Source organism: Trachypithecus francoisi, unplaced genomic scaffold (assembly GCF_009764315.1).
Source record: "Trachypithecus francoisi isolate TF-2019V2 unplaced genomic scaffold, Tfra_2.0 Lachesis_group11, whole genome shotgun sequence".
Classification (NCBI taxonomy): domain Eukaryota; kingdom Metazoa; phylum Chordata; class Mammalia; order Primates; family Cercopithecidae; genus Trachypithecus; species Trachypithecus francoisi.
In genome coordinates this window covers 89,247,344-89,264,428 of record NW_022681456.1, presented here as the reverse complement: position 1 = coordinate 89,264,428, position 17,085 = coordinate 89,247,344, and the positions used below count along the sequence as shown (strand labels likewise).

General features: G+C 38.6%; 1 protein-coding gene across 6 annotated transcripts in view; it reads left to right on the top strand.

The window, feature by feature from the left end:
- Positions 1-17,085, top strand: part of ANO6 (anoctamin 6) — a 225,571-nt gene that overhangs the window by 133,885 nt on the left and 74,601 nt on the right. For all 6 annotated transcript variants that reach the window (XM_033222339.1, XM_033222341.1, XM_033222340.1 and 3 more), the window contains 4 exons: positions 9,171-9,236; positions 10,172-10,459; positions 10,662-10,775; positions 12,805-12,920. In XM_033222339.1, coding sequence (XP_033078230.1) covers positions 9,171-9,236; positions 10,172-10,459; positions 10,662-10,775; positions 12,805-12,920 — 584 coding nt within the window. The remainder of the gene's footprint in view (positions 1-9,170; positions 9,237-10,171; positions 10,460-10,661; positions 10,776-12,804; positions 12,921-17,085) is intronic.

Below are 17,085 nucleotides of genomic sequence, written 5' to 3'. Positions count from 1 at the left end.
TGAAAAAAGTATTTAAGGTCACCTGTGGAAATATATCAAGAATGAAGGTAATTAAAGACTAAATCAGGGTAAAAGAGAGATAAAAGCCAGAAAAATAAAATGAAGCCATGTGTCAGAGTAATAAAATGATTTATTATCAACCATAAGTTCTTGTTCAGAAGTTGGAGATCAGCTGCAAATTTGCCTCTCAACTTCCTAGTTGCCAAAGAATACAAGAGGATTTTATTAATAACATAAAGTTTCAACACAATAAAAACAAAACTGGTTGTTCCAAAGTAACATAGTATTCTGGTAGGAAAGATCCTCCTGAGAAAAATTTGTCTCATGGATCCTCATAAAGAAGAAAGCATGATTGCATAGACTAAAAATTGGCTTACCTTCTTCAAATTGAAGAAGGTAATGTGGGGGGCACTATGAGGAATCAGAATATGGGGATAACTATGAGGAATCAGAACAGCATGGAAAGTTTGCCTGGGAATGACATTTGCAACAAGTAGTTGATGAATTGGAAACATGACCCTCATGTTAGGATAGGCTCAGTAAGAGATATGGCAGCCAGTGCTGGGTGGTTTTACTTCCCAGCTAACTTTTGGCAGGTGTTCTGTCTTTTGTTTTAGGGAGTGAAGTCAGATCTGTCTTTAGCTCCTAAATATTTTAGACTAAAGCGGGGAGGTCTTTATATTTTTATCTTTTCCCTTGCTTTACAGCCTACTTGTTTATACTAAGACTGTAGGTAAGAAGGAATAAATTAAATTAGAATCAGCAGTTTCAGATTACGTCTACAAAATGTGTTGCTGGTATAAGCACATTTGGTTTTATTTTTGTGTATCATCACCAAGAGCAATGAATTCAATTCTTGCTTCTCATTTCCAAAATGGGAAGTATCTCCCGGCTGAAACCTTAAAAACAGAGAGGACAATGAAATTCTGAAAAGTAAGACCTGATTATTCTATTTTATCATACCGAGGAGTTAACACGTTCACAAAGACATAGAGAAGAGAAAACCCTTTTTCTGATTGCTCCTCCTGAGGTCTGGCTATAAGTTGAATGAAGAGGCTGTCATTTACCTGGTACCAGCAGGGCAAATGTGTCACCTTTTTAAAAGATCATCTGTAAAGGGGTACAGCAGGATTGGCAAAAATCAGCTATACCAAATTCTGTCATAAAACAGGCTTGACAGGGATAAATAATCACAACAGAATAGCTGTGTGCACCTGTGCATGCATATATGCACAGAAAAGGTGTGTCCTAGAAAACAGGATTTCCTAAACTTGTCCTGTGACAAGTCACCTGGGTTGCTTGTTAAAATTAGATTGTCCAGGCCCTATCCCATACATGCTGAGTCAGTACCTACCTCCAGGAGGGGGCTCAAGAATCTACATTTTAAATAAGCTCTCCAAAGTTGTTCCTGTAAGCAGATAAGTTTGGAAAACACTTTACTGAAAAACTTTATTGTACACTTAACTAATACAATAGTTATCTTGGCAGTGAATTATGGGTGTTTATTTTTTCTTCTCTGAAAATTTGTTTTCTGTGTTACTCAGAATGAGCATTTCTTTCTTTTGTGATATTGATTTAAAAGTCATATTTGGAAGTGAACTTCAGCTAAATATTCACTCCATCCTGTGTTTATCATTTAAAATGCTCGTCTGTTTTTTGTCCCCTAGTGAACATACATTACTCAGTTGAGTAAATTCCTCATCAGATCAGTCCACTAACATTAAATGTTTTTATCACCAACACATGAATTTAAATTAAGTTCCAATTAAATAATGTATTCTGCTTACCAAACCTTCTGGAGAACATGACATATAACTAATAAATGGCACTTACAGTAATCAGACTAATTTTTTTTCCCACAAATTAAGTACCTATGACTTATTTCTCTTGCATCTTTGTAGGTTAAAAAAAGATTGGCAAGTTGAAAATACAATGACAGCACCATCAATACTTTGCCTGACAAAGTTCTAAGAATATTTGAAATCAATCTATTCATATATTTCATTAATCCCAACTGATTTCTACTTTATCATCACGGTATATGCATTAATTTTACTACTTAGACATTGCAGTCTCTGCTTTTTACACTGAAAAAGGTGGGTAATAGAAAGAAAATGGTAGATATTTGTGTTTACACTCAGTACCATTACTGTGTAATTCACAAGTAAGTCCTTCACAACAGTGACTTTACTAAGCCAAATGAGATGTGTAATGTGTAATCTAGGGTGTGTAGGGATAGAAAGCTTCCTTAATTATGCCAGTCTGTCCTTTGTGATTTTGATTGCTTTATTCTTTATTTCCCTGACAGCTTTATTAACCTCTCAAAAGAGGTATGAATAAGATACTGGTTTCTGGAGTGTGGCAGGTGCTTTTGTCCTTTTTCACTTTGAACCTCCAGTACCATTCTCCACCATCAGTAAGAGAATCACATGCATCTTTTTGTGATGTACATAGGTCCTCAGTGATTGCAGTCACTTTGGCTTTACTAGAATTCTAGTAGGTTAAAAAATAAAATTTGGTTCCAATGCAAATGAATTTGCTCCCCTAGAGATATAGACATTTACAACACAGTTTAATTTATGACTAGCCTTTTTTTTTTTAAAGTCAGTGAGCCTAGTTTAAACATTTTGTACTGCCAAATAAAGATCATAGACTATCAGTTTAGGTTCTTATATATAAGGTTTCCAGTAAGAGACACAGATAATTTTTACTTTAAAATTGTGTGGCCTCAGATATTCATTTATTCAGCAAATATTTATTGAGCAATGGCTATGTCAGCCAATATGCAATATTAATTATCTTTCATTTTTAACATGGAAGACAGCTCTACCCTAATTTTTTAAATGTCAGGAACACTGTTACTTATCCAAGTGTAAATTCTACAGTGAAGTAAAGATGATTTCATATTAAAGAGACTTAAGCAGTCTCTTCTTAAGTAAGCAGTCCTTCCCTGATATGTGCCTGTTTGACAAATATAGCACATATGCTCATTTACTTTAGCTACCCGACAAACCAAGAAAACTGGTTTGATCAATTTTTTAAATATTCCACTAGTTATTTGTGAATTGCCATGCCAAAGGAAAATAACAAGAACTGTCTTATTAAAGTAACACGAAGGTGATATATTAATGTGTTTAAGCAAATAAAAATGTCCTATCCTTGATTCAACTGTTTAAGTATTTATAGTTGGTGGTAAAAAGAGGGCATTATAAACCAACTCCAAGGTCTACCAATTATCCTGAGAGAAATCAGGTAAATATCTCCGGAGTTTTTTGTAAAGAGCTAAAATAGAATGCAGACTTTCTGGAGGGCAGTACAGCAATACATATTAAAGAACTTAAAATTGAATACACTCTTTAACCATTTTACTTTTAGGACCTTATCCTGAGGAAATAATAATGGGTGCACAAAGATTTTTCATAATAGCAAAAAAGTAGAAACCACCTAAATATCCAACCATTTGAAATTGGTTAAATAAATAATGGTACACCTCTCTGAGAGAATATTATCAGGCTCTTAAAATGAGATCGAAGGGAAGTATTTCTAATGTTTTCTGCATCTATGATATATGTGCTATGCATTCTCACCAGCAACCTTATATATAGAAATGAGGCAGAGAGATAAAAAGATATGTTCACATCCTTCAGAGAATGAAAAGATAGATATCCATCAGATATCAAAGAAGGTAGCCTGAAGATCAGGATAGCCAAGTGGTGTAGAAGAGTCAAGAAGGGGGAGTCTAGGTGACTCTCATAAAATGGTGTACTGGTGTCCCACTGCAGAGTTCCCATATTCATTAATTTTATGAGTTCCCATAAAATGAGTTCCCATATGAGTTCCCATAAAATGGTGTACTGGTGTCCCACTGCAAGGATGAAGGGTCACTGGGTGCATGATGTAGAGGCAGAGTGAGTGGGGTTACCTGTTTTGTTAGATATTTGGTATTTAAAACAGAGATGAGCCTCTAAGCCCTGCAGAATAGAGAGAATTTCTTTTCTTTTTTTTTTTTTTTTTAAGGAATAAGGGAAGTCGAGCAAGTTGAAAGGCAGAGAGAAGGTAATGGTGATGGCTGACATATCTACAGTGCGTATCGTATGCCAAGCATCATGCTGAGTGCTTTATGCCCATGATCACTCTTAATCCTTAAAATAATCCCAAAATGAAGCTGTTTCTTCCCTTCTGTTTTTTAGATGAAACTGCTGATGCTTATAGAGCTGATTATTTGCCCAGACATCACAGAGCTAGTAAATGGCAGAGCCAGGATTTCAATTTTGACTCAGAATCTAACCACTATGCTCAGGAGTAACAGGAAAACCAAAACTGCAAGAACTACAGGGGCTATTTGTTAGAACAAAATCCAAGAAGAGAGAGTCCCTTGAAGGTGATGAGTTGTAGCCTCAGTTTAGAAACTCCACCAAGAAGGTACATGTCTGACTTGCACTATTCAGCATGTTGCATTCATAGCTGATACCGCTGATACCACCAAGACAGAAATATTTTGTGTTTGGTATGTCTGACATAACTGCCCTCATGTGGGGCTGGCTCATTCTGGGCTCTCTGAGCCTCATTTCTTTTGTCATCTGGTAATTCAAATTCTGAAGCATCCAGGAATCACTTCATGCTATGGATGTCCCTGTGCTATCTATCTGGTGTTGGTGTACTTCAGAATTAAACTGCATCTCTCTTTCTACACCATGTCCTGTAATACCCATAAGTAAAAGAACATGGAAAATATGGGGGGCTCAGAACAAAGGAGCCCAGTTGCTGCACTGCAGCTATTTATACTCCCTAGTTCATTCTGGCGTAACAGGCAGTCATCGATCCACCATTCACTCAGTTTATTCATTCATTAGACATTTATTGCATCCTTACTCTGTTATAGGCTTGTTTTAAGTCTTAATGATATCAAGATTAAAAGACATCTCTGAAGTGAGGGCAGTAATTGAACAGCAGGCAGGGCCTTGGGAGGATTTAATATTCTTAAGACTGGGAAACATTTAAGGTGTTTTTTGGCAGAGGAGTAAAAGCAATGAAGAGAAAAATGGGAGGTATTGCCAAAGTAAGCTCAAGAAGAGAGATGAAAGGATGGACTTCTGACACCAAGAAGAGAGGTGGTGCCCAGCTGTTGATAGGTAGAAAGAAAGAGACTGGCAGGAGTTTCCAGTGAGTGGCTACCCTTTTCTGTGTAAGGAAGGAGGTGAGGTCACCTGCAGAGCATGCTGGGCTGGAGTAATGAGTGCAAGGAGCACCTTAAATGTTTGGAACAGCTCCCTAGTGGATAGCTAGGGGCCAGGAAGGAGACAGGCCAACTGCGATGGGAACCATGAGTTTATCATAAGGCCATTGAACACAGTTACATGATTTTTTTTTCCTACCAGCACTTAATTGTTAAAGCACCCATCAAGCCACTGGAGAAGACCCTCTTCTGACTGATTCTCCTACTCTTCTAATGAAGATATTTGTCTCCAAGAGCTAAAATTCTTGGGCCTGAGCTTTCACATGCTAACTGAAATTCATGACTGAATTTTAGAGGATACCAAAGACACAGGCATGGATCCTGCTATGACCTGCTAGTGAGACCATCTGGGTTGCCCTTTGTACAGCCTCAGGGTGAGTCATCTCCCCTGAAGGAAAGAATGTCACGGTGTCAGTCCTTTTCCCTCCCTCTACTGTACCATGTTTTAGGTTTTGGGCTAACATGTTTTCCCTAGTTTGTGGCCTCTCTGTTAGTCAGAATTCTTGCTTACTGGTATCAGAAATGAACTGTAATTTAAGCATATCAAGAGTTGATCAGAAAAATGTTAGAGAACTCACAGATTCTCCTGAAGGGTTAGATAAATAAGCTTAGAGATAGGCAGCCAGAAGCAGTACCTTAAATTCTGCTGCAGGAGAAAAAGCACAGTTGCTGTCCTGAGCACAGGGCTGCTACCAGCACCGCTGGTACCACTGACTAGCAGTGGCTATGGGAAGCTCCTGCCGTAACCTCTACCGTTTCTGGAACTGGCATTTGCTCTCTTAGCCACCCCAGAATGTATTCTGCTGGGCCTGGCTTCTTTGCATCACTAGCATTCAGTTTGGAGCCTGGAGCCAGGTAGTCTGGTTGGCAGGGCCTAGCTCAAGTGCCAGTAGCTGAATTTCATGGGAGACCAGGAAAAGGAGTGTCTGTGTTTTTATCTGCTATAGTGGATGTGGGCTCTGGTAGGAGTTTAAAATGAGTGGCCATAAAGAATGACAGATGTCCATTACAGTGCCAGGAAGCACATGAATAAATGTTTCAGTCATTCTGTATTGGGAGAAAGTCTTAGGTCACTGGACATTAAGTTTCTCTATAATTCCTCTGTAGCAGACTAATTTAAATTCTTCTTTCAGTCTCCAGCACTTTGCAGGATGCCTGCAAAATAGAATGCACTCAAGAAATGTTTGTAAATGAACTAATGCTTTTGAGTATATTCTTTTAACAGATATGTGTTAGGTATTGTATTAGTTCTTACATTGCTATAAGGAACTACCCAAGACTGGGTAATTTATAAAGAAAAGAGGTTTCATTGGCTCACTTCTGCAGGCTGTACAGGAAGCATGGCTGGGGAGGCCTCAGGAAACTGCCAATCATGGCAGAGGAGGAAGGCACATCTTACATGTCTGGAGCGGGAGGATAAGAGCAAAGGGGAGATGCTACACACTTTTAAATAGCCAGATCTCGTGAGAACTCACTATCACGAGAACAGCAAGGTGGGAAATCCGCCCCCATGATCCATTCACCTCCCATCAGGCCCCTCTCCTAACATTGGGGATTACAGTTCGACATGACATTTGGACAAAGACAGAAATCGAAACCATGTCGGGCATATACTGATGAACACTGTCTGTGGGATCAAAATGCTTTACTCAGTAATAAAGAGGTAATCAATCAGAAATAAGGACTGGGCTCCTATATAAGAATCACAATGTGAGTATTAGGATTTAGAGGGAAGAAGTACTGCTTAGATAAGAAGTAGAATGAATCTGAGTCAACTTTCAAGTTCAAGTTGGGAATATGGTGGGTCAGAGGTAGAAAGTGCTGAAGAACTTCTCAGGATGAATTGCAGAGATGGCGGGGATGGGGACACCCAGAGGGAACAGTCACTTGCGGGGAGCAGAGTAGGAGAGCTGTACCTGAAACTCTCCTTACCACTATCTGAGTGGGGCATTTCTAGGCCACTTGCTTGTTTTTAGGGAAGTTATACCACTTGCTGGTTTCCTCTGCTACTCTATTGTACGTTCAAATTGCAGCAAACAATTAAATGTACTATATCTGTACAACTCTTAGAACAGTGTCTGGCATGTTTTAAGTACTGTACAACCATTTATTAATGATATAAAAACAAAGCAGTATCCTTTTTCTGATACTTCTACACAGTACATCAGGGATTCCACTTGGACTCAAATTTAGCCAAATACCAAGTATATTCTTTTAATTTTTGACCTTTGGTCTTTTTCTTGCAGCTTCACCTACTTCTAGTTAATGGGATGTTTTTTATGTTCTAGGCCCTGTGCATAGCACAGCAGCTCATCCCCACTCTGTCCCTTTAGAGTGGGCAGATCATGAGTACTGCTCCCTGGGTAAAGTGCCTGACTGCCAGACCCACTAGATGATCTCGACCTGGATCATCTCTACAAGATGATCAGTTCCTCTCTATCTTGTTAACTGCTGTGCTAAATACTCCACGCTGCTTTTTCAGCTGTCTTCAGTGTAAGGCTTGCTCCAAGTTACCTTTCATCACTATTGGAAATGAAAATTCTACTTCATGTGCTTTACGTAGTTTAAATCATATCTTCGCAAGACCCTAAAAAGGAAACAAGTGGGTTTTCTTAATTCTACAGATGAAGAAAATGAGGCATGAAGAGTTTAATTTTCTTGTCATGGGTCATGGAGCTGACGAATAATAAATTCAGATTTCGAACCCAGGAAGTGTGGTTACAGAGCTCATCTTAGTCCATTTTGTGCTGCTGCAACAGAATTCCACAGACTAATTTATAAAGAACAGAAATTGATTGGCTCACAGTTCTGTAGGCTGAGAAGTCTGAGATCAAGGGGGCTGGCATCTGGTGAGGACTTTCTTGCAGTGTCACCCCCACAGTGGTGGGGGGGAGAGAGGTAGTGGGGAGAAACAAAAATGGGGCAGGGGGTTGGAAACAAAAGAGGGCCAAACTTTTATAAGGAGCCCATTCCATGCTAATGTAACCCTTCCTGTGATAATGTCATTAATTTGTTAAGTCTGCCCTTGTGACCTGATCACCCCTCAGTGGGCCCCACTTCTCAACACTGTTGCATTGGGGATTCAGTTTCTGGCATGATTTTTGGGGGACATACTTAAACCATAGCAAAGCTTGTGTTCTTAACCTCTGTGTCTACTCATTTTCTTCATTTCACAATGCAGTATAAACTATTTTGTCATGAAAAGCATTCTTTTTAAAAGGTCAAACAAGTCTGCATCTTTGCATGCTTCCCTTACAACTTTGGGCACAGCTTGGCAAAAGCCTAGGCATCTAAAATTTAATATCCATAAGTGTAGTATATTCTGTATCTTTTGAAATGGCCGTGTAATATAGATTTAGTTCACTATTTTTATAGATTTAGACATTTGTAGCTTCACAAACATCTCAGTCTTGCAGACAGAAAAAAATTCTCTGAATTTTGCCAAAATTGCCTGTCTTATTTAATTTGGTCAAGATATGCAGGGATGACGCATACACATCCAATAATTGAACCATTTGAATGGTATGGAAATCAAATTTTTAAAATCTGAGATCTTCAACTCTGAAAACTCGTATCAGTGAATAGGACTCAGAAAGCTCAATTTGTATGTTTTTGTGAGCCAAAAAGTACATGGGATTGTGTCAAAGCAGGATACTGTTATTTACCTCAGATGATTGAAACCCCACCGGGACAGCCCAGGGCCTGCGAGGGTGCCAGGGCATCGAACTACCCTCCACGGCATTCTCTTGGGGATCCAACACTTACACGTCACCAGCAGCAAGAGCTGCTTCATTGCTTCTGTTCCATTTGGAGCTGATGAATTTCTTTTTCAGGTCCACGCTAGTTTGGTTTTGTTATTAATATTGTTTTAAAAAACACCTTTTTCTGCCTTTGGTAAACTAAAGGTCTAACATATTCCAATTTCTTTTGACAGAGGAAAAGACAAGCATACGAATCTAACCTTATCTGTCATGGCCTGCAGTTAGAAGCAACAAGATCAGTAAGTATTGGTCCCTTTTCAGCCCTTGGCTGACCACTGTTCTTGGGCAGCTTCATACCACTTGGAATATTGGGGTGACATTGGAAACACGCAGCCCTGGCCACATCTTAGTCATAGACTGGGAGAGGAGTCAATCAAAATCTGCATTGTATAGAATGTATTCTTTTTTTCTAATCAAAACCAGCAGATCTTTTTTAATAGCCAATGAATTTTACAATGAATGCATGTATGAATGATTATTTTCTGCCTTTAAGAAACTTTTAAAAGCTTTTCTGTTATACAAAAAACAGTTTATGGTAAAAAATTAGAAAACATAAGAATAAGGAAAATAATCTGTATCTTAATGATCCATAAATAATTTTGCAGTCCTTCTGAGCTGTTTTTCTCAAAAAAAAAATATATATATATATATACACATTTTTTATCTTTCAAAATTACCACTTCACAGTTTTATAATTTGCTTTTTCCCTTTAATATGTAGCAAATGGATTTATGGCAATAAACATAATTCTTTGACATTTTTAACAACCACATAATATGATATTGAACAAATAGACAATAAACAGTTCAAAGTTTAGAAAATTAAAAATTTTTCATTATGATAGCACTACAATGAATATTCTAGTGTTTTTACTTTGTCAATTATTTGGGTAGAGTGATGGACAAATAAGTTGGTATTCTTCATTTTATAAATTATTTTCCTAGTTTTATAAACTGATTATTTGAATTTCTTAATGATTCAAACCAAGAAATTGTCTTTAAAGCAAAAATTTTTGATGGTTTGCAAATCTGTTTTTATTGTTATCTTCACTTTTAGTGGTGTTCTCTGTATTTTTTTTTTTAAGCTACCAACAACATAAGAAAAATCTGTGTTTTAAAATTGTGAAAATAGTTGGTTTGGTTTCTTGTTCTGTGTTTTTATTTTTTCAATATAGGTTTTGGATGACAAGCTTGTATTTGTAAAAGTACATGCACCATGGGAGGTGTTATGTACTTATGCTGAGATAATGCACATCAAATTGCCTCTGAAACCCAATGATCTGAAAAACCGGTCCTCGGCCTTTGGTACACTCAACTGGTTTACCAAAGTCCTCAGTGTAGATGAAAGCATCATCAAGCCAGAGCAAGAGTTTTTCACTGCCCCATTTGAGAAGAACCGGATGAATGATTTTTACATTGTTGATAGAGATGCTTTCTTCAATCCAGCCACCAGAAGCCGCATTGTAAGTCTAAACCACATTTAGTTGCTGTCTTGGGGTAATTTGGAACCTGCTGTTTTGTGGTTTGGTTGGTTTGGTTTTATTTTTAAAAACTGCACAAAAAGAAAAGAAATATGCCAGTAGATTCATGTTACAGTAGTAAACAATGATTGGATTGGCTAGTTACACTGTATAAACCACACACTCTATTTTGGAATCTTTTTAGGTTTACTTCATCCTCTCTCGGGTCAAGTATCAACTGATAAACAATCTTAGCAAGTTTGGGATCAACAGACTTGTAAACTCTGGGATCTACAAGGCAGCTTTCCCACTCCATGATGTAAGTTAAAAGGCAAAAATGAACTAAAAGGCCTTCTGTATACTCTGGTGTTGACAATAGCAAAGGGCTAACTTTCCTGACTGTAAGTTTCTTCCTCAATAAAATGAAGGGAACATACTGCAAGATTACAAGCTCATTTAGGGTAAGAACCAGGTCTTTTGTTCACAGGTGGATCCCAGTCATAAAGATACTCAGTTTTAAAAGAGCAAATGAATGAATGGACAGTACCTCTCTCACAGTTAATGTGTAAAGCAGTATAGATTAGCAGTTAATCTGTGTTAGCATTTCTGGGACCAAAATGCCTGCCCTGCCACTTTCTAGCTAGATGACCTTGTGAAAGTCATTTAGCCTTTCTTCCTCCATTTCTTCATCAATAAGCTGGGAATAAATTATAACCTACCTCCTAGAGTTGTTAAGAGCTTTAAATTAATCCATTAAATTAATCCAAATGTTAGTCCCTAGCATATAATAAATACTATTATAAGTGTTAGCTATTTTCATAATTACTAACAGATGTTATTAGCAACCAAAAAAAATTAGTTCTTTGTCAGCAAAATACATGTTAGACCTTCTTATTTATCATTTTCTGTAACATAGACTTTACTTCCTCATTTGGAATATGATTTTTAAACTGTCCCCTGGAATATCCCTGGGCTTTTAAAAAGGCATCTGGCAGGGTTGTTGTGACAATGGCAGTACCCCAGATTGTTGACATTTTTTTAAGGACTACATTCTGAGACTACGGCAACCCCTCAAATTCAAGAGTACTTCTCTAGCCAAGAACATCTCTCGTGAAATGAAATTTTTAAAATATGACCACTGTAAATGCAGGGACATTTACAGTGGTCTGTAAGCAGCTTTAAACTAAAGCTGTTTAAACTCTATCATTGAAATAAATACTATATTATATTGCATTATTACTTTGTTATATTCATCTGACTCTGTAAGACCAAAGAAAGCAAAGACTGATATTGGTAATTGCTACTGTGTAGTACATGTATTTGTGGATAGACAATATTGAAATGTATTAAATAACATAATAAAACTAGGACACTAAACAGCAGCTTGACATACATGGAAAGTAGAGAACAGGGAGCTGGGTGAAGTAAATACTCATCCTAAGAGACCCAATGTAGCCATCCAGCCTGAGAGTCCATGTGTTTTACTTTTGTACCCCACTGAATTTAGCTAATAGCAAATAGCAGGACATGAATTTTGAGGCTACTTGCAAATAGCTGTCACGAATATTAATTTGGGATGCCAAGGTTCTATAGCAGTTGACATTTGCTTTTGGCCAGGTCTTTTCCACTAAAGCCTCTTCTAATTGCAGTGGTCCTGTATTCAGGCTAACTGATGGTCCCATGTGGTATTTGAGAGGGAGATGTGTGAAGGTCAGGGCCTATGCCCTGATTTGGCTAGGTGGTAATCTGGTTCTAGTGCCAGAAGAAGAAAAATGAGTTAGGAAAAAAGACAACTGGATTTAAGCAGGAAGTTTTGTTTCTTGAGTAAGCTAAGTGTATAACATGATATCAAGCTTTGTTGTTTTTTTCTATCTGTTATCATAGAATAACTGCTGAACTGGGGGCAAAGAAGCCTAGGTTTTAGAATTGACCCTGCTGTTAACCAGCCAAGGCCCTGGTTTCCCCATTGTCCATGGAGAGGGGTGGGCTATCACGTGTTCCTCTGGTGTGGTGATTTGGGCACTTGGGTGGCCCAATTTTTCATTGTGTAGGACTGCCCCCACTGAAAGCATTTTAAGCATCTCTGGGGCCCTCACAGAGTCCCTGCAGTGCTCCCCAGGATTGTAACACTGAATCATTCATCCTGCCCACATTCACAAATGACCCCCAAGGAGGCTAGTACCATGCCTGGTTAAGAATCACTAAAAATTAGATGGTATTTCCACCCCTTCCAGCAGGTGAGGACCCCTTATTCACAATTAACTATCAAATATTTGTATCACATTTAAGAAACAGATTTGTGAAAACATGATGATTATGGTGCTCACATGTTCCCTTCTGCGTCACAGTGCAAATTCCGCCGTCAGTCAGAGGATCCCAGCTGCCCTAATGAACGGTACCTTCTATACAGAGAATGGGCTCATCCTCGAAGCATATACAAAAAGCAGCCCTTGGATCTTATCAGGTGAGGGGTTGTAGGGAGTACTCCAGGGGTAGGTACTCAGGGTGTTACCCCACAGCATCTGAATGTGACAGTACTCATCAAGACTCTTGCCAGCTAAGGGAGCTGACCCAGAGTGCTGAGCTTCATTGGCCAGGGTTTTTATTGAGGCTTAATTGTGTGGGCATGACTCATTGAATCATTACCCATGTGGCTCAGTCTCCAGTACCATCCTCTCCCTGGAAGATGGCCAGTAATATGTGTCTCAAAGCTCCAGTTCTCCACTCGTATGGTTGATCTTTCTTGCATGGCCAGCCTCCACCCTGAGTCATCTCATTAGCACAAACTCTCTAGAGGCCCACCATGAGCCACTTCACTGGCATAAACTATCAGGCATAGTCCTAGGGTCCCACCGTGAATAAAAAGGCACTCCTATCTCTCAGGAAGTTCCAAGGGTTTAGAGGTTGCCTCCCAACCAGGAACTGGGATGCAGACCCACCAAACTCCATATTGCACAGAAGTAAATGTTAGATGTAGCCTCTATTGTATGGTAAGACATATGCAGTTTTACTCTTTTCTTGTGTCTGCTGCTAGGTTCTATTTCATTGTATCCCACAAGATACAATGACTAGCTCAAGAGTTTTTCTTCCCAAAGTACGCTGTTGGTTTTTCTCCAGAAGCTTACATTGTTTGGGCAGTGCTGAGGATACTGGCTTGTGGGAGATAGACCAAGAACACCCAAACAAGCCAATAAAATATGAAAATAAATAAACAGAATTTCTAATTGAAGTGAAGAAAATAACAGAGCAATAGGATGGGAGGGCAGAGTGGGAAGTGAGTTTAGGGAGTTATCTTTGAGGAGGTGACATTTAAGCTGAGACCAGATCGTGAAGAGGAGTCAGTACTTTGAGGACTTGGGAGAAGTCCTTCTAGGAATAGGGGCAGCTTGTACAGTGTACAGTGGCCCTGAGATGCACACACATTTGGCAAGTTTGAGGAAATATCAAAGACCAGTGCTAGTGAGAAAGAGAATGATAAGACATGAAGTTAGAGGGGTGGCAGGAGTGCCGAAAAGAGTTTAGACTTTAATTGCAGTGAGAAGCAGTTGTAATATTTTAAATGTTTAGGTCATTGTATCCTATTCACAGTTTGCAAAGATAATGTGGAGAATGGATTATAAGGGGTACAGGAAGCAGGGAGACCACTAGGTTGGAGGCTGTTTGTGTGAGCCAGGCAAGAGACTGTGGGAGCAGATTTGGGATGTGTTTGGGGAGTCGAGTCAACAGGACTTGTTTATGGATTGCATGTGGAGAGTGAAGAGGAGAGGAAAATTAACTTCATGTCTGCCTGGGTCATGTACCTGTTTTTTTATGGTGTCTCAATGCCCCATGCACTTGCCACCTACTTGAGAAAACTACTAGACCTTAAAAGTGAAAGTTTTAAACAAATGAATATATGTTATGTTTTACATTTTCCGTGGGAAATTTCAAATATATACAGAAATAGAGTATCATAGAGAGCCTGCATTCATCTGTCACCCAGCTCCAAAAATTATAAACTCATAGCTAATCTTGTTTCACTTTTACTCCCACTTCTTTCCCTCCCTACTCCACTGGATCATTTTGAAGCAAATTCCAAATGTCATCATTTCATTAGCATCTATTTCTAAATAAGGTGTCTTTTAAACATAACCAGAATACCCTCTTTTGAAAAGGAAGGCTGGGTGAGGTGACTCATTCCTCTAATCCCAGCACTTTAGGAAGCTAAGGCAGGAGGATCGCTTGAGGCCAGACTGAGCAACATAGTGAGATCCAGTCTTCAAAACAAAACAAAACAAAAAGGCCAGGCATGATGGCTTACACCTGTAGTCCCAGCTACTCAGGAGACTGAGATGGGAGAATTGCTAGAGCCCAGGAGTTTGAGGCTGCAGTGAGCTATGATTGTGCCACTGCATTCTAGGGCAACAGAGTAAGACCCTGTCTCCAAAAAAAAAAAAAAAAAAAAAAAAAAGATTAATATCGTCAGATAATCAGGATTCAGATTTCCCTTACTGTCCCAAAAACAACTTAATGGTTTTTTAGTTCAAAGCAGGATCCAAACATGGTCCAGAGGTTGCAGTTAATACAATCTCTCAAATTTCTTCTGGTCTCAGTTTCGCTGTTTATTTCCTGTTTTCCTTGCTGTTGTTGAAAGAATGCTTTGCATTCCCTGTTTTGCTGATTTCATTCTCTCCTGTGGTGTTGTTGAACATGTTCCTCTGTATTTGCTGTGACTACATAATTTGTGTATTTGCATTAGCTAAGTAATTGGATCCTCATCTAGAAGCTTAATCTGACTGAGGTTAGATTTTATACAAGAATACGTTATACGTGGAGTTGGGTACTTATATCAGAAGGTATATAATGTCCATTTGTCTCTCTTTTTTGTGATGATAGCAGCTATCAACAATCCTTGCTTAGATTCATTATTTCATAAGAGATTTCTTTATTTTATGTGGTCATACTTGGATTCCCTTGTCATTCAATCACTGAGATTACAGTCATGAAGAGGCACTTTCATTAACTCTGTTTACCCTGTAAAATAAGATTTTAAATGTTTGTACATATGTAAATATTTGAGGTTGACATTCATGTGAAGTTTCCATTTTATTAATTTCCTTTTATGTTAAGCCAATAGCATCTGATGGCAGAGTGATGGGTTCTTAATCATTTTTTATGTGCTCTATTTTTTATTTATTTTTTGCTTCAGTAAAGAAAATTTCGTGACTATTTTAAATATATTTTGCTAGGGGAAATGCATTTAACTGTCCCCTGTCCCTGGTCCACATGTTCTTTCCCTTCATTGCTTCTCACTAGTAACCCCTTGAACATTCAGGCTATTAAACCTCATCTGTGGTTCCCAGGGATTACTGCAGGGAAAATGGGCTCTTTCCATTTGGTTTCCCAAAAAGCAAACCAAACTGGAAACAGCAACCTATGGGAACTAGACTTTGCACAGGTGAAAAAGAAAAGTTTTCCCTCCAAACTCCCATTTTTCACCCCCAGAGTAATAAAAGAAAATAGGGTATTCACAAGACAAGGGCAGGATCCTAGAAGAAAGGATTGTGTGAGAATAAAATCTAGCTCTTGGAAACTGAAAATGTGATTAGACAGAAAAACACCAATAGAAGCCATTAGAAAATGAAGTTGAAGAAATTATGCAGAGCATAGAGCAAAACTTATAAAGGGATAGAAAAGGGGGAAAGGATAAAAAATTAGATCAGTCCAGGAGGTACAATGTATAAATAATAGGAGTGTGAGAAACCAGAGGATAAAAAATGTAGGGAAGAAATCTGAGAAGTACTTCCGGAAAAGTATCTGAAGAACTAAACATCATGAGTCTCTAGGTGGAAAGAGCCTGCTGAGTACCCAGCCTAGAGGATGAAAATAGAGCCACTGAGTCACTCCAACATGATGGCTCAGAACACTGGGGACAAAGAAGATCCTGCTAGCCTTTAGAAAGCAAAATGAAAAGAAAGTCATACAAAGGATCAAGACTCAAAAGCATTGTGCTTCTCAATGACACTACACACTAAAAGACAGCAGTAACTTCACATGTCTAAGGAAAGTTTGACCATATATATGTAACTTTATATATGCTCAAACTGTTAAGTATGAGGAATTTTCACAGTTTAGATGTGCAAGGTAATGGAGGAGGTGCTCCACCAAGAAGGAAGACCTAAGAGTTAGTAAACAGGAAATGCCAGCACAAGGGAGAGGGACAGAGAGATCCCAGGTGACACAGTTCTGTGGCGGGGCTTGGAGAGTCATTAGTCAAGGTTGGAAGAGGTCTGAGGGCATTTATTCAAGGAGTTGAAACTGATAGATGATCTCATGTGTTTGAAACTATTGAGAAAGTGACACATTAGGGGAGAGTCTGGGGTTGAATTGTTGATAAGTACACAACACTAAGCAATGAACCATCAAGACAATTATTAACTCTAGGGAGAACAAGATACTGAGCAGGGAGGAAAAAGTAATTATAGCAATGACTTGATTCAGCTGTGAATAGTGTTTATAGAATCATAATAATGTAAAGCAAGACTATTAATCTAACTAAAAGTTATATGTAACTATGTGAGGATGACAGGAATAGCGATGTGGATGTTTAGATGAGGCAAGGGGTTGAAAGAGAGCTTAATCCACATCTT